Below are 26,710 nucleotides of genomic sequence, written 5' to 3'. Positions count from 1 at the left end.
CGACATCTCTGAAGTTAGCAGCCTGGCGCCTGAATACCTTGAGTTCGCGCACCTAAACATTTCTGCAGATTGCAAGGAAGTACTAGCCAGAGCAAGAGCACCTGCTACTATAAAGACGTACAGTCTCAAATGGAAACGGTTTTGTATCTGGTGTCTCTCAGCTGGAATTCATCCTCTTTTGGCTAAGCCAGAGCAAATCTTACCTTTTTTCTTACATCTGGCAAAATCGGGATTGTCTCATGCAACCCTAAAGGTTTTTCTGGCAGCGATTTCAAGATACCGACAAGATGGGACCGCTTCTCTTTATTCTTCAAGAATTATACAACAATTCTTCAAAAGTCTTTTCAGAATGTTCCCTCCGGTACGTCGTCCACCACCATTGTGGCATCTTAATGTAGTGTTAGCGCAGCTCATGGGCCTCCTTTTGAGCCTATTCACGAAGCTGATTTGAAATTCCTTTCGTGGAAGGTGTCACTTTTATTGGCTTTGACTTCCTCTAGAAGAGTCAGTGATATCCACCCTTTCACAGTTCATCATCCTTTCTTACAGTTTACAAATAACTCAGTGGTGCTCCGCATGAATCCGAAATTCATACCTAAGGTGCCTTCGGACTTTCACCTTAACAAGCCTGTCATCTTAAAGACATTCTTTCCTAACCCACAATCCCCTGCAGAAAGGGCATTGCATACACTGGACATTAGGAGATGTTTAAAATTCTATTTGCAAAGAACTTCTATGTTACGCAAATCTGATCAACTATTTATCACCTATGGTGCGATTCGTAAAGGCCAAGCAGTATCTAAGCAAACAATTGCGAGATGGATCTCTGCTGCTATTGACTTTTGCCATACACAAGCAGGACGACCTTTGCAAGCAGCTCCTAGAGCGCACTCTACAAGGGCAGTGTCTTCCTCAACTGCTCTTTTCGCTGGAGTACCTCACGAGCACATCTGCAGAGCGGCAACTTGGGCCAGTCAGCATAATTTCACCAAACACTACAGTTTGGATGCAGCCAGCGAGACCGATGTTTCAGTGGGTCTAGCAGTTCTGCGTAATCTTTTCAAATAAGGTGAGCCTCTGTTTCCCACCTCCTCTTACTGCTGTCAGACGCTTGTTATGCTTATTTTATTGTGCACATGCTCAAGTATTTGCATTTTATCATGCTTTTAGTAATGTGATTTTATATATATACTAGCAGCCCGCCCCAGCGTTGCCTGGGGCAGAAAGGGGCTGGGGGCAGTACACCCGCTCCCGCCCCGACCCCCTCCCGCACCGACTCCCTCCCGCCCGACTCACTCCCGCCCCCCTCTCGCCCGACTCCCTCCCGCGCCCCCCTCCCGCCCCGACTCACTCGCGCTCCGACATTTTCCTTTACTGCTGCCTCCTTCTTGCCTCCCCCTGCATCAAACAGTCTCGCACTGAACTTTCCCTTTCCTTACCTGTGCCGCCGCTCCTCACTGCACAGCCACTCGTCACTGCACCGCCGCTACTCCTTCTTCGTCATCACGCATGTCGCGTCGCGGTCATCACGCACGTCGTGTCGCGGCCAGCGCTAGGTCCCGGCCGGCGCTACTTTCAGGGGACTACTTTGTTTACAAACTTAATTTTTTTAATTTACTTTTTTTTAAAATTTATATAGCCTATGTCCATCTACACACCCTGACATTTTCATAGATGTATCGGGTGTGTAGATTGGCGCTGTGGTTCCCGAGTTTACCTGGCCAAAAGGTGCAAGTTCTCTCTTTATAATAGTAGTATAGATTACCCTTATGATTGTCTGCTCGCTTTTCAGTGGAACACCTGATACACTGTATGTAACAATGTGTCAAGATGATTTCTCCACTAGGGAGGGGAGAATTGTTTTCCATCTGACCCCACTTTTTTTTCCAGAACTTTTACTTTGTTGCCACAACTTGGATTCAATTATAATAATGAAGTAATTAACTGTTGTGAGTTACTTTTTTGAAAGGAAAAAAGTGTTTCCGCCCGGTCTCGAACCGGGGACCTTTCGCGTGTTAGGCAAACGTACTAACCACTACACTACGGAAACCCATTGGAGGTGCCGTGGGGCACCTTTACATCCAATGAGCAGAGAGCACTGAAGGCAGCTGGAGAGACGCAGAGATATGGAAGCTTCTCTATAATTCTCTCTCTGAATGCATAGTACTCAATGCTGCACAAGCATCGCCTCTCACTGAATGCACAGTACTCAATGCTGCACAAGCATCGCCTCTCACTCAATGCATAGTACTCAATGCTGCACAAGCATCGCCTCTCACTGAATGCACAGTACTCAATGCTGCACAAGCATCGCCTCTCACTGAACGCGTAGAACTCAAGGGTGCACAAGCATCGCCTCTCACTGAATGCATAGTACTCAATGCTGCACAAGCATCGCCTCTCACTGAATGCACAGTACTCAATGCTGCACAAGCATCGCCTCTCACTGAATGCACAGTCCTCAATGCTGCACAAGCATTGTCTCTCGCTTAATGCACAGTACTCAATGCTGCACAAGCATCGCCTCTCACTGAATGCCCTTCACCGTGGGCTGCAGTAAGAGATCTCTCACTCAATGCACATTTCACTGATTGCTGCACAGGTCAGCAGACTCTCACTGACTGCATGTCACTGAAAACATCAGAGCACGTGAGCTCTCAATGGATGCTCATGCCTGAACCCTGCACAGCTGAAATATCCGTCAGTGAATATGTGCGAGTGAAGGCTGCACAGCCATGACCTCTCTCACTGAATCCAGATCACTGACCCTGCGCAGCTGAGTGACTACACTCCCAACTAATAGGAATCTCACTGAACACCAGGGACCGATGCACAGATAAGAGCTCCCTGTGCACGTGTGTAGCTCTCACTGAATGCAGATCACTGAACGCTGCACAGCTGAGGTCTCTTACTGAAGGGAGATCCTTGAACCTTTCCCTGTCACCCAGGCCTCGGATTCTTCTTGTAAGTGCGTCTTTATGTTGTCCGTTTCCTTAGGTTGTAGTCTGCAAAACAGTTTTGTAACTTCTATATGATACTTTCCTTTTTTGGGGATTTTCTGTAAAAGCATCGGTAGGATGAATATGAATATAAATAGCGCCTTCATCCAACATTCACACACTCACAGCTGCACCTTTGTGGTTATCAGGGGCTGAAAAAGGAAGGTGCACAGGCGCACCCTGACCGGCCGGCGCTACTTTCAGGAGACTACTTTGTTTACAAACTTTTTTTTAATTTACTTTTTTATTTTATTTATATAGCCTATGTCCATCTACAAACCCTGACATTTTCATAGATGTATCGGGTGTGTAGATTGGCGCTGTGGTTCCCGAGTTTACCTGGCCAAAAGGTGCAAGTTCTCTCTTTATAATAGTAGTATAGATATATATATAAATATATAGATATATGTATATGCACACATATATATTTCATGGTTATGTGCATCTCATATTTACCAGCTTATGCTACAAAGAGCGTCTTCCAGACACGGATGTGTACTGCTATCTACTCTGATTCAGGCATGTGAATCTATGAAAGACACCCCTAATACTGGAAAAGGACAATAGTTACTTACCTGTAATCTGTGGTTCTCCAGTATTGGTGTCTTTCATAGATTCACATGCAACCCGCTGACCTCCCCTCAGAGGCTCTTAGGCTACATTGGTTACCATCACTCCTTGCGAGAAAATCTGAGAGCCTGAACCTCTGAGGAGAACCTTTCTGGTGGGTGCTGTCGCCTGATTGGCTGGAGTTTGGTCTGGAGGGTGCTGTCGCCTGATTGGCTGCAGTTTGGTCTATACAAAATGACTATGATAGTCATGAGGGTGGATGCTGTCGCCTGATTGGCTGCAGTTTGGTCTGGTGGGTGCTGTCATCTGATTGGCTGCAGTTTGGTCTGGTGGGTGCTGTCGCCTGATTGGCTGCAGTTTGGTCTATACAAAATGACTAGGACAGTCATGAGGGTGGATGCTGTCGCCTGATTGGCTGCAGTTCGGTCTGGTGGGTGCTGTCGCCTGATTGGCTGCAGTTTGGTCTGGTGGGTGCTGTCGCCTGACTGGCTGCAGTTTGGTCTATACAAAATGACTAGGATAGTCATGAGGGTGGATACTGTCACCTGATTGGCTGCAGTTTGGTCTGGTGGGTGCTGTCGCCTGATTGGCTGCAGTTTGGTCTATACAAAATGACTAGGATAGTCATGAGGGTGGAAGTTTTTTCTACTGTAGCTTGGGCTACTTTACTTCCTGGTTTGGAATTACTGGTTTTTACTATGATGTTATGGCATATTATTGCTATTTTATGTACCGTGGGACTCCCACTCCGACGACGGGGAATGATTCAGGCATGTGAATCTATGAAAGACACCAATACTGGAGAACCGCAGATTACAGGTAAGTAACTATTGTTCTTACTCCAGTATTGGAACTTTCATAGATTCAAATGCTTGAATCATTCCCAGTCATCGAGATGGGAGTCCCCAGTATTATTAAAAGTAATGTTCTATCATACTTGAGCCTAATGCCTTAGGCCTTAACATTTTTGTAACATATAATTGTCCTTTAGTAAAAAAGGACCCACCTTAGAACCAGCCTAAGAGAAGCCCCAGTCCTTCACATTTCCTCCTACACATCTTGCTAAGGGAGTCTCAACTGAGCTCTACTCTGCTCAGTTTTCTTCTATTCTCTCTATTTTGGAGTTTTCTTCCGGTCAGGTATACTGCCAAACTAGTAGATCTGTCTTGAGGTGAATTAAACTGACACCCACCATGTCACCATGTCAGATGCACCTAACAAAGGTCTTTTCAGAGCCTGTGGCACTTGCAGGAAGAAAAGGCTGCATATTGATGATAAACACAAGGACTGTCTATATTGCCTGTATCCTGAACACCATCCTAAGGATTGCAAGGTATGTCGAACTTTCTCAACAAAGACTTGGAAAGATCGTGAAGGGAGGTAGTGATGCTTCCTCTAAATCTTCCACTAACACGCCTCTAAAAAGACCTTTAGATGACCCTGCTGGTTCATCGTCGCAGCTTCCTGCGAAAACGCAAAAACGTCATCATATTTGTCTCAGAAGTAGTCTTCACCTGCTAGCAAGGTTTTTCACACAGGAAAGAAAACTTTCCCTGCAAAAAAGCCTGCTTCAGAACCTTCTACTCCACCAATGAAGCTGAAGCATACCTTCAAGAAGCCGACTTCAGCTGCACCGACAGGCAGGCTGTCGACGACATCTCCGTAGACGGAAAAATCCTCTCCTGAGGTGATTCTGGTCAAGTCTACCGTGTCTACAGTCTCTACCGTCACGGTCTCTTCAGCGTCGCTGTCTTCATCGACGACGACATGATAATCAGGTCAGGCACCTTTACCCAGCTGCCACCAAACTCTCTGAGGCGCTGACCCCGCTGGGGCTTATCCCTTACTTTCAGGAGCCTACGCACGAGAAGGGGCATACCCTTGACCAGGTTTTCTCGTCTGTCCCTCTCGAGGGTATAGAGATTACTCCTGTCCTTTGGTCCGACCACTTTCTTGCCAAATTTATGATCAAGGGCATAGTCAAATCAGTGCCTATCCCGGCACATCAACAGGGTCGTGTCCATAGGGCATTCCACCGAGTAACCCCAGAGATGCTGGCTCAGGCAGCTGTGGCCCACCCCTGCCTCCTTTCAGGTGATCTAGACAGGGATCTGCAGACCATGCAGGACTGGTTTTTGGACAGGCTAAACGATCTTGCCCCGGAAGTAACATCTCGCCCGACACCGAAACGGGTCTCTGCGCCTTGGTTTACCGCTGCACTGTCGGCTACGCGGCAGCAGTGCAAGGTAGCCGAAAGAGCCTGGCGGGCACAATATGACACTGTTGCCAAGTTGACCTACAAAACGGTGGTTAAGGCTTATCACCGGGACATCCGCCTGGAAAAAAAAAGCTTATCTAGCCAGGAGAATTGATGCTGCTTCCAACTCCTGCAAGGAGATTTTCTCTATTGTGAGAGAATTCACCTCCCCTTGGTCTAACACCTCGGACCAAAAACCATCTGGTACCTGGGCTACGGACCTTGCTGACTTCTTCACGAGCAAGATCCAACGCATTCAGGAGTCATTCCTGGTACCAGTGTCTGCGGGCCAGACTGAACTTGACATTACCACACTGCCACAGGCCGGGCCAGGGGCGACGTTGAGTGTGTTTCCTCCAATCTCTGCTCCGGACTCCCTGGCTCTAATGGGCAATTTAAAATCGGGTTCTCCTCTTGACCCATGCCCTGCTAAATTTCTAGCGAAAGTCGCGGAGGTGATCAACCCGCTGGCTAACCCGCTTTTAAATCTTTCGCTGAGGCTTGGTGTGGTCCCGCAAACCTGGAAGCAGGCGATGGTGATTCCCTTGCTCAAAAAACCTGGCCTAGATCCGAAGGCCCCGGTTAATTATAGGCCCATCTCTCTGCTGCCGGCCCTCACGAAGATTCTGGAAAAGCACGTTCAAGGCGTGCTCTCCAATTTTCTTGAATCTAATGAGATCCTGCACGCCACCCAATCGGGCTTTCGTCCCCATCTCAGCACTGAGACAGCGCTCCTGGAGGTTTCGGAAACCATTAAAGGGGTTCTGGACTCTGGGGGCAAAGTCATGCTGGTGATGTTAGACCTGTCGGCGGCGTTCGACACCGTTCCCCATGATGGTCTTCTCGCTAGACTTTTCGAGATAGGCCTACGGGGGACGGTGTTCGACTGGTTTTCCTCCTTCCTAGCCGGCCCCGGCAATCGATCTGGGCCCCGCCTGATTCCGCCGTGATGCCGCCTCTGGGAGTCGGGGTCCCTCAGGGCTCTATTTTGAGCCCGACCCTCTTTAACATCATTATGACCCCGTTGGCGGCGTTGGTGGAGTCGCGTGGTGCCCAGATCGTATCCTACGCGGATGACACCCAGCTCCTCTTCGGGATTGCCTTGGGGCTGTTTTTCATTGGTTCCATCTAAACAGCCTTAAGTGCAATTCCGACAAGTCCGAAGTACTTTTCTTTGGGTGTGACACAGAGCCAGATTGGCAGACTTGGTGGCCACTGGATATGTTCCCTCCGTCTGGCTCCTCTCAGGTTGCTAAGAATCTGGGGGTGAAGATGGATAACAGGCTTACCTTGAAATCCCAGATCCTGGGGGTGTCGGGCATCTGCTTTGGCATCCTTAGGATGCTGCGGAGGTTCCTTCCTCTGTTATCCGTGGAACATAGGACGCTGACAGTCCAGGCTCTGATTGGGTCCAGGTTGGATTATTCCAACGTTCTTTACCTGGGCCTTCCAGAGTACTTGCTGCAGCGGCTTCAAGTGGTGCAGAACGCCGCTGCCAGGGCAATCTTCGGCCTTAGTAGGCGCTCCAGTGCCTCGGGCCTGTTGGCAACTTTACATTGGCTTCCCATCCGCAAGAGGATCGCCTTTAAGGCGCTGACCTTGGCCTATAAAGCTCTTCACAAGGGGGGAGCTAAGTACCTCCAAAAGAGACTGGTCTTTTATCATCCAACCATGTCTCTGAGGTCGGAATCCCTGCTCCTTGCTGTTGTCCCCCGGGTAAAGAAAGCGCGCCTCGGAGGCCGCTCTTTTGGATTGCTGGCATCTCAGCTGTGGAACTCTTTACCACTGGCCCTGCGGGGAGCCACTAGCCTGCTGGCTTTTAGGAAAGGCCTTAAAACTTGGCTGTTCACTCAGTAGCCGGTCTTTCGTGAATTTCTGGCTCACACTTTCTTTTAGTCTTTTATTTGGTGTTATGTTAGTATGTCGCAGCTTTTTCTCTTTCTCCAATAAAGCGCCGGGACACTCTTTTTGAGTAGCCGTGCGCTATAGAAATGAACAATTAACATAACATAACATTATCGTTGATGAAGCAGATTGTTTCTTCGAGTTCATCGTCGTCGAAAGGCAAATTCCTGACGACGCACCGTCCGCCGACGAGAGTTGACGGGAACCCTGAGTGCGTCGTCGTTGACGGGGCGATCATCGTCGACGGCAGAAGTGTCATCGGTGGTGTTGACAACGGTATCCTCTCAGTTACTGTCAACGAAGATTCCTTTTGCGGATGGTTCGTCGTCGTCGAAGTCGATTCCATTGACGGACCACGAGAAACAGCCCCCGTCGACAAAGCAGGTTCCATCGACTATCCGAAGTTTGGCTGTCAAGCAGCAATCGTCGACGAACTCGTCGAAGACACCGTCGACGAGAAAAGAAAAAGATGCAGAAAATCGCAAAAATTCAATTTCCGCCAGCTTTACCTTCACCTTGTCAGGTACAAGCTCTTATGCCATCTCAATTTCTGGAGGAGGATGATGTGGAAGAGGAATCTGAGGAGGATAGTCTTTTTGGGGCAGCTTTAAGCCCATCGGACCTTAATGTGAAATATCAGGAAGATTCTGAGAATGAAGAGGATTATGGTCATCAGTATTACCAAGGAAAAACCAAAGGTGGTGATGGACGGAGCGTTGACAATACAAACACTCACCTCCAGTCAACTGATCTGGGTTTAATCCATCACCGTTCTTTAGCTCACTCCGCCACCCCAGTTCAGACATGTCCATATGCAAATCAGTCTGACCCTGTGCCTCATAGGAACAGTTCAGCCCGACTGCCAAGCCATGTCTTCCCTGGACCGGAATCAGGCTTCCCAGGACCGGTTTCTGGCATTCCAGCCGTCTTCAGCCGGGCTTGCTTGACTCCAGTGGCAAAGTGAGCAAGGAACTCACGTCTGAGCATACCCTGCCAACTTAGGGCGAACAAAGAAAAACCAAAGGTGGTGATGGACGGAGCTTCACATGCAACCTGCCCACCTCCCCTGGAGAAGGCTCAATTTGATATCTCAGGTTTTTCCATCTTTATGCATTTTTGCTTGAGAAAATCTGAGGGACTGGAGCTTCTCTCAGGAAGGTTCTACAGTGTGGTGTCTACTGATTGGCTGGTTCTAAGTTTGGTCCTTTTTCTACTAAAGGATAGTGATCTGTTACAAAAATCTTTAGGCCTAAGGCCTTAGGTTCTATGTATGCTAGAACATTACTTTCAATAATACCATGGACTCCCATCTCAACCACGGGGAATGATTCAAGCATGTGAATCTATGAAAAATTCCAATACTGGAGAACTACAGTTACAGGTAAGTAACTTGTTTCTTCTTCTTGAAGTTTAATGGAAATACACTTGGGCCAAGTGTTTTAGCCATTGTCATAGCAACCTGGCCTCTTGTATCTCTTATAGATGGATGTGTAAGTCTAAAGGTTTGTGATCTTGTTTCATTGTATGTATCACCAAGTCCCTGTTTATTGGATTTTTAGTTTCTGCCCTGGTGGTGCGTATTTCTCTAGTGTCTTAACATTAACCATGTCACCACAACATGTTTTTGCAAGTCACTTTTACATTTCTTATTGGTCTTCTACTATTGTGGACCCTCCATATGTTTTCCTAATTTTGCCACCTATGTTTCTTTTCTGTCTGCTTGATTCCTTCTGACACACCCCTTATGAGAATGTTGACATCTGCAGTGAGTCGGGTGTGCATATGATAGTCCAAATCCATCTAGCAATACATCACAAAAGAAGGGAGCAGTAGCAGCCTATTACAGTGAAGGGTTAAATGTCTGATAACTAGATATTAGGAAGATCTAACTGGCAGTGTCAAAGAAGTTCACTGCTTTCTACCGTTTTTTTACCTTGTGATGGGGGTAATGCATTAACCTGTAGGTATAATGGAAAGTTTGTCTCTTTCGAAAGTGAATGCTTGCTTCTGTGGTGCATGGCTGGAGGGATTAGTGAGGTGGCACACATCATCCTGTTTTGCATGGTTTGTGGTGGGAATTGATGCTTTTTGTCATGGAGTGTGATACACCAGCTTTTTTTATTCAATCAGTTATTGCACACGTCTTTACATCTTCTAAGCACTATAAAAATGCAGATATTACTAATAACTAATTTAATGGTACTCATTTTTCTACCTATGAAGGTTGGAAAGTAAAGACTACCTTACTGCAAATTGAACTTGTGACCTTTAGATCACCGCAGATGACAACATTTAGTGTTAACTCCTTGAGGCATCTTGCTGGTCTTTATGTCCCTCTTCTAGCTGTGTGAGACCAGTTCAGCAATCTATTTGTTAGCAGGATACTGTGATAATCCAGGTTAAATCCTAGACATGTGAATGTTCAAGGACCACCAGATATGAATTGTGGTAAGAATAAAGTAGCTATTGATTGAATTTCACTGATGCTCATTGATCTTATTCTATTTTGAAACTTTTATATATTAGTATATTGGTCTCGCAATGATTTTAAGGAAGTAAAATATTGTTTGATAAATGTATGTTATGTTATTTTTTGTTTCAGAGAGCTGCGGGCGATTACACCTCTTTGTGTCCGGGGATGGGAGAAGACTACTTCTTGCATCAACACTAGGCGGTGTGTTTGTATGGGAGAGCACAGACATAAAGAATGTTCCATCATCATGTAAAGGTCATTTGTCATCTGGGAGATGGTCAAGAATCGATCCTGGTGGCTCAACAGTATTACCTGGTACTGACAATAAAGAAGCAGCAGTCCATGCAATGTTCGTAAGGAATAAGGTGGGTTGCAGTAGTAGTGTAGTATCGTTTTCATCACACTTAGTTTTTGATCCTCATGCTCAACAGTTTCTTCCAGTTTAACAGAAATATATTTCTACTATATAAAATCAGTTTTAGATTACAAAACCTCAAGCTATAATTTCAGTTATTTAAGCTGAAAATGTTGCAGCATGGATAGCTGACTATGCCCACATATTCTTCGACCAAGTTCTCTTCTTTGAGGAAACTTACCACATAGCTGCCTCTCCTTTGCTTTCTGTAGCTCTCACCCACCTTGTGAGAGACAGCTGTGTCCAGTGACATGAAGACCATCTCGATCTGTTTGACATTCACAAAGGGCCTGCATCCACATTAGCACTTTATTGGAGTTATTAGGTGTTCTGTTTTCTCATGAGCCTTTACCCACTTTATTTTCATGTGAGGCAGTGTTGCTTGCAAATTCTTGGGGACTAAAACCTTGTTAACACCCGTTTGGGCTAGGTTTTATGCACTCTGTGCATATTTATGTTACTATGGTGCATTGGTATATACATTTGTGCGTGGAGAGACGAAGTTATGATTAGGGCTCCCGGTTTTATGGTATTTATTTTTTTGCCATTTCCGTCTTTATTTATCCATATTTATTTTTTTGGCATTTTTTCTGTATTTATCCACATTTATTTTTGACACAAACAAAAGACGACGTTACAGCTAGTATTTTTCCACATTTATTTAAATTGACAATGCACACATGCGCTCAGTTGTTATTGGTCAACACTATACATTCATCTGAAAACTTTGCCATTTGCAAAATGTCTCAAATATGCTTAAAAGTGCTATCACAAGCCATTTGTCTCAGAGCCTTGCAGTTTCTGTCATCGGTAGAGTGCCACATCCTCTCACCCACTGAACACCACACTGCCCCACTGAGAAAACTCGAAACTGGGAAAACCTGCAACCAAAATGTTAATTGCACTCTGTAATTTTTGTACAATCTCTAAATGACCTCCGGGGGTTATTTGAGTGTGACTTGCCCAGGGTCAAGTGGTAATTGAAGAAGCAGAGAGTGTATTGAATTTCTGCTTCTATACATTTCACTTAAGCAGTAGACCAGGGTTTCTCATTACAGGCCCTCAAAGAAAACCCGTTGTTTAATTTGGCTCAGTAGTAAACAAGGCTAACATAGCATGAGTCAGTGGAATCATTTCCCAGCAATCAGTGCTGAGCTGATTCTTTCTTCACTTACTCTCTCTGACCCCACCCTATATCTGTCCCGGGTGTATCACACTGACCGTTGCTAATGCACTGCAGGGCATAAAGGGTATTCATCTGCCCCAATATTTATATATTCTTTTTTTTCAGACAGAACAGCTGAGAAACAGGAAGAGGCAGGCCTTGTCCTCAATTCTCGAGCTCTGCTATCTGAAAATAAAGCTCTAACTCAAATGAAGCACTAGTTAAATGTTTCCAATTTACACACTACAGACACATAAAACATGCGCTCAGCGCTCGGCACTGCACTGCGCCACTACAGCTAATCCATGATACAGCCCAGGTGGTAGAGCACCCCAGTAAAACCTATTGCCGCATTACCCTGCCCCCAGTATAGTGGAAGCTACAGAACCTCCTTTTAAATACAACCCCCAGCTGTCCAGTGGGATGTGCAGGGAATGTGAACCCCACACTAGAGGTTAGCAGCAGCACTTAGTTTTATGTTCCTGCCTCCGGGAGGACTAGGGTTAAGCTGCCCCAGGTTCCACAACTTGAGACGTGGAATGAGACAAGGTATAATATTATTATAACATGGGTGGCCAGAGCAAGTATTATCTCCAGTCGTCGGTTGCTATGGAATGTATAGAGTTAAGAGTGGAATGTTATTGAAGGCATAACGTCGAAACAATTCAGATGGAACAAAACTGAGTTTGGAAATGTTATCAAATGTATAATATTGAGGTAGTAAAAATAACATATAATACTGACGCATAGAATGTAATTTAAAGTAAACTTTCAACGTGTGGAATAACACGAAAGGTACAATATCGAACTATGGAATGTAATGAAGGTTTATTACCTCGGAACGGATTAATACAGAATGTATTATTCGGGGTAATTTGTAATATTAAAGTGCTGTCCGCTACAGAAAAGTAATACAGAGGCTTGGATTTTTACCCCAAGGGTGATATTGAGGCGTATGTGTGTGTGGGGGGGGGGGGGGCGGTGGGGGGGCCCACCTTCCGCTTAATCAGCCACAATTCGATATATGAAACTTAACCCTGGCCCAGACTTGTGGTCGAGCGCCTGATGGAGAGTCGCACCACAGCCCCCCACCGTCTGAGCACAGAGAAAGACACACAGACAGTGCATAGTTACACATGCAGGGGCACGCCCACAATCACTCGGTAATGTATCACACACACAATGCACAAATGCAGTCGTCAACAATGGATAGACCTCTGCCTCTCTCTCTATCTCACAAACAAAGACACACAGCAGCAACAGTAAGAGTGGGTGTCACACTCACCATACATGCACAAGCCTGTATCAAGGGTCGGAACTCTGCCTCTCTCTCACATGCGGCGGACGCACAGCATGTGGCATACATGCACACGCCTGTATCAATGGGTGGACCTCCGTCGCTCTCACACACACAGCACAGATGCACCACACATGCACACACCGGTACCAGCGCCGTGCCAAAAATGCGCCCACTGTTTACAACAATCAAATTCTGATTGCCGTTAAACCACGAGGAAGAGCAGCTTTTCGTCATCAGCTTGAAGAACACAAGATTACCGACTGTGGTCTAACAGCGAGTTTGTGATGCAGAGCAATTCTGGATTCTCATGCAATCTCTGTCGTTTATCGCTGCCATGCATGAGTAGCCCACGAGAGAGTGAGTGGGATGTTACAGTCTGATCCGACCTGCTCACAACATGGTGCACGAACCACAAGTCACACAACAATGGTTTGGTCAGGGGATCTAAAAGGGGTGAAATAACAACAAAGCCGCATTAAAAAGTAATGGTCTTTTAATGACCTGTGAAGTACTCGGGTGCGGCTGGCTGCTCTGTGAGTGCCGGGAAGCTGTCACCTCTTAACCCTCTAAGGAGGGGGAGACACCAGATGGCAGCACAGTAAAATGTAGTGGTATTTTCCCGTTTTTATATATAAATACAGATAAAGGAAAACTTGTTTTCCGTCTGTATTTATATGTAAAAATCCGTAAAAACGGAAAACCGGGAGCCCTAGTTATGATTGCCTCGTACCTTCTCTGCCTGCCTGCTGGACTCCTGAACCAACGAGGGACTCCAAGTCCCAGCAGCCTGAGTGCCGCAACCGCCCTCACCTGTGCCTGCACTCAGCGGGGCTATATCACACCTCGCTGCTCCCTCTCCGCGGGAGCTGCATTGTACCTTCTCTGCCTGCCTGCAGGATTCCTGAACCAACGAGGGACTCCAAGTTCCAGCAGCCTGAGTGCCGCAACTGCCCTCACCTGTGCCTGCACTCAGCGGGAGCTATATCACACCTCGCCGCTCCCGCCCCGCGGTACGCGCGCAGGCGCGCGCCGGGCGAAGCCTGGGCGGGCCCGTCTGAGCCCGGACGAGGCCGGGCTGGGCCCCCCCTCTAATCTGTCCATAGTGCAAGGTTAGTTTTATTAACACTCTTTAAACCTTGTAAGTCTATCTTTCTTCCTTGCTGACTGCCTGGGCCAGGTATCCATAGGTACTTTAAGATGAGCAGACGCGAAGGGAAGAAGTTAGGTACCCCTCACGGTAGTAGAGTGGCGGGGACGCTTGATCAGTTTATACTTAGGGCCACCTCTGTTTTGGAAAAGGAGATTCAGATGACTGAGCGCCGGTTATCTTTGGACCCGCTTTTAAACAAAAGGTCGTCCTTAGGCACAATAGCTACAGCTTGTTTACCAGCTTAACTAGCTGCAAATTCTATCATACTACGCTGATGTCCCTAACCTCCCTGGACCAACAGAGGACTCATCAAATTCACTATCGGCCCAAATTAATGCCGCTAGCATGTCTACACGAGCATCTGCCAGGTCTCCGATTAAAAATAATACCACTAATCGACTGACTCTCGAACCGGCAATGAAAAGGAAGCGGGGAGGAGGCCCACAAAGGCCTTGGACGGCAAAAGTGGCTAGGTCAAATAAAACTCAGTCGTGCTTTAGCTGATGAGGGTAGTATATCTGAAAATGCTGCCCGATTGATCTTGACTCCAACCATGCACCCGCGGATGGTACTAATTTGAATTGTGACCAAGAACTGTGGAGAAGACTAGAGAATTCATTAACAACCCTGTTAACTCCTATAACATATAGACTGGCTAGGATAGAGGAATGACTGGACAATTATAAATCCCTGGTCAAGTCAGGTTTCTCCGCTCTCAAGGGCCTCCTTACTCATCCTAAGCAATCAGCTACGAATACAAACACTAACCAGTGGGATGCGGTGGACACCCCGGATGTTCTGAATATACCACCCTCAAGCAAAACAACTTTGAAACCAACTGCCACAAGGATACCAACCAACTCAGCTGCATTTATAACCAAAAAGTCAGCTGTTGTGCTTATGTTTGAAGATGACCCAGGGAATCAATCCAGTGAATTTGCTCAATCTATAGTAAGCACTCTGGGTGATAGCAGAGTCACAACAGCTCTAAGAAGGGATAATACCTGTAACACTCATCTCCCGGATCCACAAGCCTGTATAACCAACGGATCAGAAGGTCCGAGAGGTTTGGGACATAATCCTGTACAAACTAACTTTTCATAACTTTAATTTGCCTCCGGCTGCAGCTCCCTTAGTAGTTGTCCTGAAAAATGTGCCACCTCTGCAGGAAACTCAGTCTGAAACCACAGATCAACTATTGTGTAAAGTTTTGCATTGGTTTAACATTTGACTTACGGAGGCTGGGTTTTGGGAAGAGGGTGTTGATAAGTTTATGATTCTGGTCAGACGAACATCATGGATTGGTCTTTCTAGGAAGGAAGAGTATGGTGATTGTGTTGTTGTCAATGTCAATAATGTGCACACAACAACATTCTTGCTGGATAATTTGTGTGGAACGAAGGGCAGATCTATGTACAGGGTGTCCATCGTACCATTAGGGTATTTTTACAAACCAGGGCCAAATTACACTAACGTTCCAAATTGCCTAGAAATGGGCAGGCGACCCTGGGCACCTCTTGGAATAGCCAATAGATTGCAAGAGGTCCCCTTGTCCAATAGATTCGCCCCCTTATCCGACTTAGATTTGTGTGATTGACTACAACCACCAACCCCGATTCTGGTAGCGTGTCCTGCTTGTTCCCCCATGGTTGATTTAGATCCAGTGAACAGTATCTATAGCTTGGAGGCTAAGAATCAACCTTTGGCCCGACACTTTACAGGTTGACCCTGGGAGCTCGGATCACCCTGCATTTTCCTTGTTATCTTGGAACATCGCAGCGTTGCTCCATAAAACCATGTCCTCTGATTGGTCGTGCTTTGTTGAGGGGTACGATGTTATCGCTTTACAGGAGACCTCGTCTTTAGATACGATTTGTCGCCCAGGATATTTGGCTTATGGCAAAGTGGCAATCGCAAATAGAAAGGGGAGACCTAGTGGGGGTCTGGTTATATGCTCCAAATAAAGGAACTATCAATAGACAGTCCTGATATCCTTCCTATAAAGATCTGTTCAAAGGGTGAGCTGGACCTCATATTAATTCATGTATATACGAGAGGGTTACCGGGTGGAAAAGCATCACCAACTATTGCCCACCTAGACACATTTATGAACGGCTTGGATGGCTCAAGCGTTTTGGTTATTGTAGGTGACTTTAACTGTACATTTGAGCCATTAGGCATAGATGACTGTAGTCTTGGTATGGAGGAGGATCAAAACTGGGGGGCCCTCTCCTTTCGTTGAAACCAATTAATAAATGGACTGAGGCGACACTCCAATTGAAAAGCCTATCCCTTGGGCGTGGGATAAGAGCTACTAATGGGAGAACCCCTTCGGACGCGGAAGGTTGTGTCACATTTTCTAGTGGGATCAGAAGTAGTAGGATCGATAATATTTCTATAAGCTTAGAACTGACTTGTGGATATGGTGGTTCACCACAGACCAGAGAGTGATCATGATCCTTTACTACTGACCTTAACTAGGATTGGATCGGACCAAGTTTCAAGTTTAAAATTTGTATAGCGCACTACTCACCCAGAGGGTCTCAAGGCGCTTGAGGGAGGGGAGGTAGCCTGACCTAGTCAGTGCCGGTCGATCAACCCGCCGCGTGGCTCCTCCCGAGGTCACCCGGCTGCCACCGCCTGCTCGTTGGCCTTGAGCGTTCGTATCTCTGCCTCGTATTTTGTATTCTGTTTATTTCTGCCGTTATCTCCTCTGTTACTGTGCTGTGCCCCTGACTTGTATTACTGTATTTCCTGCCGTTATCGCCCCTGTTAGCGTGCTGTGCCCCTGATTTGTATTACTGTATTTCCTGCCGTTTCTGCCCTGTTATTGTGCTGTGCCCTCTGATTGTCCGCTGCCGTCCCCCTGCCTCTGTTTGTTTAGCTCCTAGACCCCCCAGCGCTTCAGCCGCCGTTCCCCGCTCCCTGCCGCTGCTCCCCCACGGCCCCGCCCCCTCTCCTCCTGGTCCCTCTCCCATTCGCCACCCCGCTCCCACCTCCCAGCTGCTCCTCCCTCGCTCCGCTCCCCCGACTCGCCATTTATGGCAGAGTCCGCACGTACGCGCAAGGGCGCGCCGTTTGTGCGCCGAAGGCGCGCCAAAGGCAAGCCCGTCTGCGCCCGTCCGCGCCTGGACCGCGCCCAGCGCCAGGACCCCTGGCCCCCACCGACGCAAGACTATCTGTCAGACCTACGACGCCGCTGCCCTCAACGTACTCAATGCCGGCCGTAACCCCACCTGCTGCCAGGCCGCCCCGAAACGCATACACGGACCATTCACCTGCAGAACCTGCAAGTTCACCTGCCACCGAACCTGCACCGCGCCCGCCAAGCTAAACACCTGCAACAACCTCAAGTGCATCCTGCTCAACATCCGCTCCGTCCACAGACACGCCGTGGAACTCTGGAACCTCCTCGACACAACATCACCAGACTTCGCCTTCCTCACGGAAACCTGGATGAACGCCTCCTCAGCCCCCGACATCGCCATCGCCATCCCGGACAGGTACAAGATCATCAGGAGGGACCGCGTCAACCAGACCGGAGGAGGCATCGCCATCGTCCACAAGAACACCATCCGCATCTCGACTGACTCCAACGACGCATTCAACGCCTCCGAGCACCTCCACTTCCAGATTCACACCGACCCCAAGACCACCCTCAGAGGCACCCTCATCTACAGACCCCCGGGACCACACACACAATTCAGCGAAGACATCACGGACTTCATCAGCCCACACGCCCTCCCCTCCACCGACTACAACTTACTCGGGGACCTCAACTTCCACCTGGAGAACAACAAGGACCGCAACACCACCGCCCTGCTGGACAACCTCGCCAACCTCGGACTCAAGCAACTGGTCAACACCCCCACCCACTACGCCGGCCACACGCTTGATCCCGTCTTCTCATCCAGCAAGCACATCACCTTCAGCCACTCCACCGGACTCCACTGGACGACCACAGCTGCATCCACTTCAGCTTCAGAAAAAACACAACCCACCACCACCTGCAACAGGTTCCTCACAGAAGCTGGAGCAAGATCACCGCCGACCAGCTCACCACTTCCCTCAGCCAGAACCCACCTGCCAGCTCAACGGATCCTAACGAAGCAGCCCGCAACTTCACGCAGTGGTTGACCGGCTGCGCCGACGACCTCGCACCGCTGAAGAACCCTCCCAACAGACCCAGAAGCAAGAAGGCCCCCTGGTTCACTGACGAACTCAAGGACTCCAAGAAGACCTGCCGCACCCTCGAGAAAGCCTGGCTCCTCGACCAGACCGCTGACAACATGACCGCCCTCAAACACGCCACCCGCAAGCACCACCAGCTCATCCGCACCACCAAGAAGAAATCACTGAAGGAACGACTGGACAACAACGCCCACGATAGCAAGGAACTCTTCAACATCGTCAAGGAGTTCTCCAACCCCAGCACCGGCAACAACGACATCACTCCTTCAGAGGATCTCTGCGACTCCCTCGCCTCGTACTTCCACCACAAGATTGCCGACATCCACAACAGCTTCGGCGCACCCTCCACGCACCCAACCGTCGAACCAACGCACCCCACCGCCACCCTCCGCACCTGGACCACGGTAACCACCGAAGACACAGCCCGCACGATGAACACCATCCACTCCGGATCTCCAACCGACCCATGCCCCCACCACGTCTTCAACAAGGCCGACTCCACCATCGCACCCCAACTCCGAGACGTCATCAACACCTCCTTCATCACCGCCACCTTCCCAGAGAGCTGGAAGCATGCCGAGCTCAGCGCACTACTGAAGAAACCTACTGCGGACCCCACCGACCTCAAAAACCTCCGTCCCATCTCGCTCCTTCCTTTTCCTGCCAAAGTCATTGAGAACATCGTCAACAGAGAGCTTGCCGCCTTCCTCGAGATGAATGGCTCCCTCGCAGTCCGGGTCAGAGCCAACCACAGCACTGAGACCGCCCTCATCGCAGCCACCGACGACATCCGAGCCCTGCTCGACAACGGAGAAACAGCGGCACTCATCCTCCTGGACCTCTCTGCAACATTCGACACTGTCTGCCACCACACCCTAATCCAACGCCTCAGCAACACCGGCATCCAAGAGAAGGCACTGGAGTGGATCATCTCGTTCCTCGCCAGAAGAACACAGAGAGTCCGCCTCCCCCCGTTTCGTTCCAAGGCCGCCGAAGTCATCTGCGGCGTCCCGCAAGGATCGTCACTTAGCCCCACCCTCTTCAACGTCTACATGAGACCCCTTGCTGCCATCGCACGCCAACACAACCTCAACATCATCTCCTACGCCGACGACACCCAGCTGATCCTCTCCCTCACCAGAGACCCCAACACCGCCAGAACCAGCCTACACGAAGGGATGAAAGACGTCGCCGAATGGATGAAGAACAGCCGGCTGAAACTGAACTCAGACAAGACGGAAGTCCTCATCCTGGGACCATCGCCATCCGCATGGGACGACTCCTGGTGGTCCCCAGCCCTGGGCACCGCTCCCAAGCCAACAGACCACGCACGCAACCTGGGCTTCATCCTGGACTCCTCCCTCTCGATGACCAGACAAGTCAACGCCGTCTCCTCATCATGCTTTCACACCCTTCGCATGCTTCGCAAGATCTTCCGATGGATCCCGACCGAAACCAGGAAGACGGTCACCCAGGCCTTCGTCACCAGCCGTCTGGACTACGGAAATACCCTCTACGCCGGGACCACAGCCAAGCTACAGAAAAGACTCCAACGAATCCAGAACGCCTCCGCCCGACTCATCCTGGACATCCCCGACGCAGCCACATCTCCAGCCACCTGGGGGACCTGCACTGGCTCCCCGTCAACAAGAGGATCACGTTCAGGCTCCTCACCCACGCACACAAGTCTCTCCACGACCTGGGCCCCAAGTACCTCAATGACCGCCTGATCTTCTACACACCCACCCGCCAGCTACGATCTACTAGCCTCGCCCTCGCCGCCGTACCACACATCCGAAGAGCCACCGCCGGAGGCCGGTCCTTCTCCTACCTGGCGGCCAAGACATGGAACTCCCTGCCCATCCACCTTCGGCTGACCCAGGACCACCTCGCCTTGAGGAGACCACTCAAGACCTGGCTGTTCGAGCAGTGGCGGACCCCCTCCCCCAAGCGCCTTGAGACCCTTCCGGGTGAGTAGCGCGCTATACAAGTATTATGATTGATTGATTGATTGATACTTATCGAATATCCAAGTTTTTAGTTGTTTTCTGAAGGAGAGGTGGTTCTGTGTAAGGCGGAGGTGGATGGGTGCGGCGAGGGCTTGATTGGACGATCGTAGTTGGCGGGTGGGGGTGTAAAAGGACAGGCGCGTGTTGAGGTATTCGGGTCCTAGGTCGTAGAGGGCTTTGTGTGCTGTATCTTAGATAGGAGAGGTGATCATGTCGCAAGATTGCCGCAATTTAAAATGGGCAGTGGTCTCCGAGGATGAAGGTTTACAAAAGCAGATTAGGTCATCCATGGAGGAGACTCTTGCATTGATGAGTCTTTTAGATACCAATGGTAATTGTCCCTCACACCTTACGAAGGTTCATGAGGATCATTTTTTTTTAAATTGAAGACACTGTTTACCAAAATTAGAAAGCAGCATTAGCCTCCTTTTAAAAAAGCCTCCAAGTGGTATAATGAGGCTTGTGGTATTGCATTTCGACACCTCTCAAATGCAATAAAGATGGGCGTCCCTCAACAGGTTAAATTAGCAAGGGCAAATTCTAAGAAAGTTCAACTGAAGGCGAAGAAAGATTATGATGAGGATAGGTGGGCTAGTCTAACTAATGCCTCTAATGAGAAGAACTGGATAACATTTTGGGAATTGGTTAAATGGGGCAGTCATATGACTGGAACCACACCAGTTAACAATGTCCCTCCCGAACTTTGGATCCAGTATTTTCAAGGCCAATTTGCTTCCTCACTCAGCATTGACACTGAGGTCAATGCTGAAGCAGTTCTATTATTTACTAAAGGAGAGATAGGCAGAGTTTTAGACAGGGTGCCTGCAGGGAGGGCTCCTGGCCCAGATTGCATCCCGGCCGACCTTTATAAACAAGATAGTTAGATTTGGATTGAATATATTTTTATCATCGTAAATGCTATTGCTAGAGGTGCGTTAACACCGGATACCTGGCGAGGGGCCGAAATCATTCCCATATATAACAAGCATTTACAATGCAACGGTCTCGCCTTTGCAAAAGTTAGAGGTATTTGCAATGTAAATGACAAATTTTTTATTTATGTGTTGGTTTTGAAAACAGATAAATAAATGGCATTGTCATTTACAATGCCAATAGCTTAATCTCTCGCAAATGCCACACACAAACACAGAGACCCACACATACACCGAGCCCCACACACACACACACACACAGAGCCCCACACACACACACAGAGCCATACACACACACTCTCACACACACACACTGTCTCACATACAATGTGTCACACACAAGGTGTGTCACACGCACACAGTGTCTCACACACGACTCTCCGCTCTTGTCCCCCACTCCCCTGTTCCTACCCTGCCCCTTCTCCAGCCCTGCCCCCTCCCCGGATCTCTCGCTGCTCGGTGCCAGCCTGCTCCGCCTTGCTTCACTGCCAGCCCCCTTCCCTCCCCCGCAGCACCGCCAGTTATTTCTTTATATAGCGCTGTTACCAGCTAGTGGGGTAACTGTTGAGGGTGGCATAGAAGGGTTCACATACAAGCAACAATAGGTTTATGGCACGTTACTGAAGCTCTACGCATTGGAACTGTCGGGCTTTGAATGAGGTTAGACTGCGGGAGTTTGAGGCGTGCCGTAACCGGAGCCTGAATTCTGTTGAATACTATGTTATCTTTAGATACAGTTTTCACAGACACAATGAATCCACGTAAGTCTAGGAAGACAGTGACTAAGATTGGTAACACATATGTAACTTACTATCCCATAACAATCTTCTCTGCCACAGACTCGCAGGCACGTGTGTTGCTGGAGTATATGGTGTAGTAACCTGTATGCAACTCACGGCACCCACCCTTGACATCCCCTGCTGTCTCTCGCCCCCGTTCCAAAGCGCGTTACTCCTCTCCACAGTGCCTGAGCGCGCCTCTCCATCCAGCAGAGGGCTCTCGCCCTCCCCTTACCACCCTGTCCCGCCGGTGCCGCGACCGAGGCCCTACACACTCGAGCTGTCGCACGGAATAAATAGTAGAGCATAAAGTAACTGGAGACAGGCTCCTGTCACAGCGGGCCTTGTGCTCTGTACAACAGGCGCACTGTGGCGCATGGAGGACGGGGCTCTCCCAGGGCGGCGGTCCGGTGTGTAAGAAGGGGGTGGAGGCACGGAGTGCTCGCTGCACCGCCGAGATTGTGGACCTGCTTTCAGGGAGGCACGGAATACACCCAGAAAACGTACGACTTTCAATAGAGTCTCATCGCACCGTAATGGCGTATGGACATATTTGAAAAAACACAATAGTTAATTTGAAGAACTGCATAAGAAAATACCAAGGCTGCCCTGTCTTGTCTTGATTCCACCGCATGCCACTTTCTTTCACCACTCTAGACGTCTGTCTCCTCCTCTCTTGATAGCAGTTTTTTCATCCCTGCTTTTCTCCTTTATCACTGTTTCCCTATCTTTCACTCTCTCCATTTTCTGGCTTTCTCTTTCCTACCCCGAGTCAAGGACTGAAGATGAAAGCTAAGAAGTGGTCCCCCAAACTATGTCCGGTGCCCTTCAACCCCGACCACCGACTCAAAAAAAAGACTTGGAGATTGCCAACTGCTTTATAGTGGTCAAGGGTGAAGAATACCTTGAAATTTCATTTTTTTCGTCGCTTTACAATGCTGCCAATGGTCCGGTGTGGCTTGTAGGCCATTCAGAAAATGTATGTAAGTGAGCAAAGTCTTCTGTAACAAAATACTTCCGACAAAATCCTATATAAAAAGGATTTTCTTTTTTAAAAGTTATGTCAAAGTTAATCTATATGCTTTGCCCCGTGTTGAGTAACAGACTGGAGGCCAGCTTACAGACTACAATACAAGTGAGCCATAACCTCCGGTCGAAATAATTTGTTTTGTGACATATAAGAAGGGCAAACCGGCACATATTTATTGGGGTAAATGCCGATATTTACCAGAAGATGTGGATTTTGGTGCAGAAAGCACCTACATCTGCATGTTATTGCCCCAACATTTGTGACAATCATCATTGCACCTGGTAGATATCAAACACGTGTGTCGGATTTTTATCAGCCAATGGTAACGAAGGGCTATTCTCTTTCTTCACAAAACACTCACAGAGACATATATTTACTGAATCCAAGCAATATGTTTCATCTCGTGCACCAAGTGTCAAAGGTGTGCGACTGCATGATTTTCTAGGTTATTTTAGAACCAAGCCAATGCGCCAAAGCTGATCCCGCATAGTTGGGGAGTATGGTGCCATATCTGCCGGTCATAAGGGAGGGCAGGTAAACAATTCTCTAACTACTCACGTGTTCGAGCAACTGAACGACACTCCCCTAGACATGAGAGATAGATAATAACTGCAGACGTCGGCCGTGTATGAGCAGGATTGTCTACTACACATCGTACACAGCCTCCTACAAACTTCCAGTGGCCTTAGTATGTAGCCATCAAAACTTTTGTAACCAGTTATCCGGGTACGTAGGGACTATATCGATGTGTCAACACTCATTGCCCAAGGTACACTCCAGGATCGCACCACAAGGATGGGGGAAGTTCGGTTGCAGCGAGGGGCGCCTCTTGTCTAGCCTTTCGGCCCCTAGCCAGTCAGCCCACCGCTCGGGCAACAGGGCTCCCCTTGGCAACATACACTACCCAGCTCTTACCATCAAAGCCCCAGTTGAAGTTGATCCCGACAGTAACAAGTGTCGTCTGCTTAAGGAGTAAAGAGGCATTCTTGGTTGTCACTTTGTGCGGGTGCTGCATCCACATTTCTCTTCAGATCGACTGAGGAGATCAGTCGGTGACTTCCAGACTGCTTTAAATGGTGAGATCACCCTGTCTTCTTCCCTCTCTTTGCTGGGTGAGATTATTCTCTGCCTTTCTTTTAGACATTCGCCCTCTTTTTTGAGCATATTCACTCCCACCCTTCGAGCCCGCTTCCTGAGATCAGCCTTAGTTTCCAAGGCTTTGATTGTTTTTGTGGAGTTATTTTAGAGAGTGAACTCACGTCCTGCCAATTGGCCCATACTATTTTACGTATGACAATTCCAGCAGGAACAGCAGCGCTGAAGAGGCAGCAGCCGCCATCTTAGCTCGCTAAGGGACGGGCCTGCGGGAGGAACAGAGCAAGCACTCGCCATGAGGTTGTGTTTTTGCTGTAATCCCCGTCCTTTTCAGACAGGGGGGCGTGTTTTTCTAGAGGAGAGAAAGAAACGAAAAAAACACGCCCCTCAATCCGAAAAGGACGGGGCTTACAGTGAAAACACAACGTCAGAGAGACCTCTTCTCCAATAGCTGGCCACCGTTTAGGACGCCAGCCAATGGAGAAGAGGGGCGGGTTTAAGCCCCACTACTAGAGACATAAGATCTTGCGAGCGAGACTACGCAAGCACAGCCTACGCTAGCCGAGACCTAAAAAGGGAGACCGTGCCAGTCCCAGCAATCACAGGCCGATAAGCTTTATTTAGTACTCTACAAAAAATAGCTGCAAGACTAGCCTTGGGTATGGATTATAGATCAGAATGTATTATCTACCTACCAAGCGGGTTTTTGTCCCCACGTGAGCACCATTGATCAAGTTTTTCGATTTACGATGATTTATTGGTCTACAGTGATTTTAGCAGGGGGAACTCTTTATGCTGCATTTGTTGATTTAAAATCAGCAGTTGACTTAGTACCTCGCCATAAGCTGTGGGACTCATTAAAGGAGGCTGGGATGCCCCTAGAAATACTTAGTTTTATTATCAGACTGCATGAGGCCAATTATGCTCAAGTCAGGTGGGGGCAGCAGGGTGAATTGTCTGATCGTTTCCCTGTCTATAAAGGTGTGCGGCAAGGGTGTGTCCTTGCTCCTACCCTTTCTCCCTATTTATAAAAAGGGTTATTGCATATTATTCTAATTTTCCAACTGATGTTCCATCTCTTGCCGGATCAAGGGTTCCATTACTAATGTTTGCAGACAACACGTTAATTCTATCAAAAACTCAGTCTGATCTGCAATGTGCCCTTGACCAGTTTATAGTTTTTTGCAATGCCCATGAACTTGCAATGAACGTTGACAAAACCAAGTTCATGGTAATGCATAGACATAGATCTGTTAAAGGCAGAGTTGTAATGGATAATGTATCACCAGAGCACACCAATACTTTTACTTACCTAGGCAGACCCTCCAGGATTTCGCGATTTGCAAAAGAATTTGCGAAATCTGCAGTTTTGTAAAAATGCAGCGATTTTTACAAAACTGCCCGCGAAATCCGACCCCTTCTATTGGCCCGGTGGCTCTCACCATGGAGCCAATAGAAGGAGGGGTCCTTGGGTCCTCACAGCAGGCAGGCGAGGTGGAGTGCTTATTTACAGCCCTCCACCCCTCACCTGCCCTGCTGCTGCTGCTTCTTCTGCCTTCTCACCTGGATCCGAAAAAGAGAAATAAAGACCTTGCAAACACAAATACTGCATAGCTGCTGAGTTTTCAAATCACAGCTGTTTTTTTCTTGCTTTCATGTACGCGTTTAGACTTGCACGTTCTTCCCGCCACATGCCTTTCAGTTTCACTTTTTATCTAAGTCCGCCTCGCCAACCCAGTCACTCTCCAGGCCCCTGGCATCAGGAGGGGCTGCAGCCGCTCTTGGGCTTCCGCCCTGCAGGGACTGTGGACCTTGGCGGTCGTTGAGCCAGAACCTTAATTCTGTAGTAGGGGATCTCTGTGTATAGTCATAATCTAGTGAATAGTCCCACTCATGAGCGTGGACCCTGGAGCAATCAAAAATAATCTCTTAAACTGTCTAACAATGCAGTCCTGCACAGACACTTGAGAGAATTTAAAGACATATAATGCAGCCTATATCCACAGGCTACACTGTCCAGTACTTCAACTAGACATTCCACCAAAACCACACACCGCACAGCCTGCCAAGTTTTCTCCATAGAGAACAACTTCCCCTTTAAACAGCAAAGCCTCTGGAATGATAGAGAGGAAGGGAAGGACAGACAAGCCCCATAAGCTGCCATTATGTGGCTCAAAAAGGGATACAGTGCCTTTAAGGAAACTTTCCAAAACTTTGTCATTATCCCAGAATGCCCAGCAGGTCCCATTTACTTTCAGTTCTTTTTTCCGGCTCCTGCTAGCAGGACCCTGGAGCATTAGCTCTTCAATTTGAGCTTTTTTTAATTCAATTTTTGTGTATTTCTGGATTTTTGGCAGCTTCACTCAACGTCTTTGGCCTTTATCTACATTCTGCTGTGTTTCTTGTCTTTATACTATTTCTTTCTGACAAGTGCTTGCCT

The 26,710-nt window shown here is 48.3% G+C and overlaps 1 protein-coding gene and 1 non-coding gene across 2 annotated transcripts in view; one reads left to right on the top strand and one right to left on the bottom strand.

Annotated features, from left to right (window-relative positions):
- The window catches only part of CPLANE1 (ciliogenesis and planar polarity effector complex subunit 1), a 2,360,818-nt gene that overhangs the window by 198,863 nt on the left and 2,135,245 nt on the right, over positions 1 to 26,710 (top strand). Inside the window, exon 5 of the mRNA XM_086960545.1 lies at positions 10,334 to 10,569. Within this exon, the coding sequence (XP_086816671.1) occupies positions 10,334 to 10,569 (236 nt within the window). The remainder of the gene's footprint in view (positions 1 to 10,333; positions 10,570 to 26,710) is intronic.
- TRNAV-AAC (transfer RNA valine (anticodon AAC)) lies at positions 1,978 to 2,050 on the bottom strand. Its single transcript has one exon. It is a non-coding gene; the product is annotated as a tRNA-Val (tRNA).

Source organism: Lissotriton vulgaris, chromosome 3_1 (assembly GCF_964263255.1).
Source record: "Lissotriton vulgaris chromosome 3_1, aLisVul1.2, whole genome shotgun sequence".
Lineage (NCBI taxonomy): Eukaryota > Metazoa > Chordata > Amphibia > Caudata > Salamandridae > Lissotriton > Lissotriton vulgaris.
Note: the sequence above shows the minus strand (reverse complement) of the source record. Positions and strands in the feature narration are given on the sequence as shown.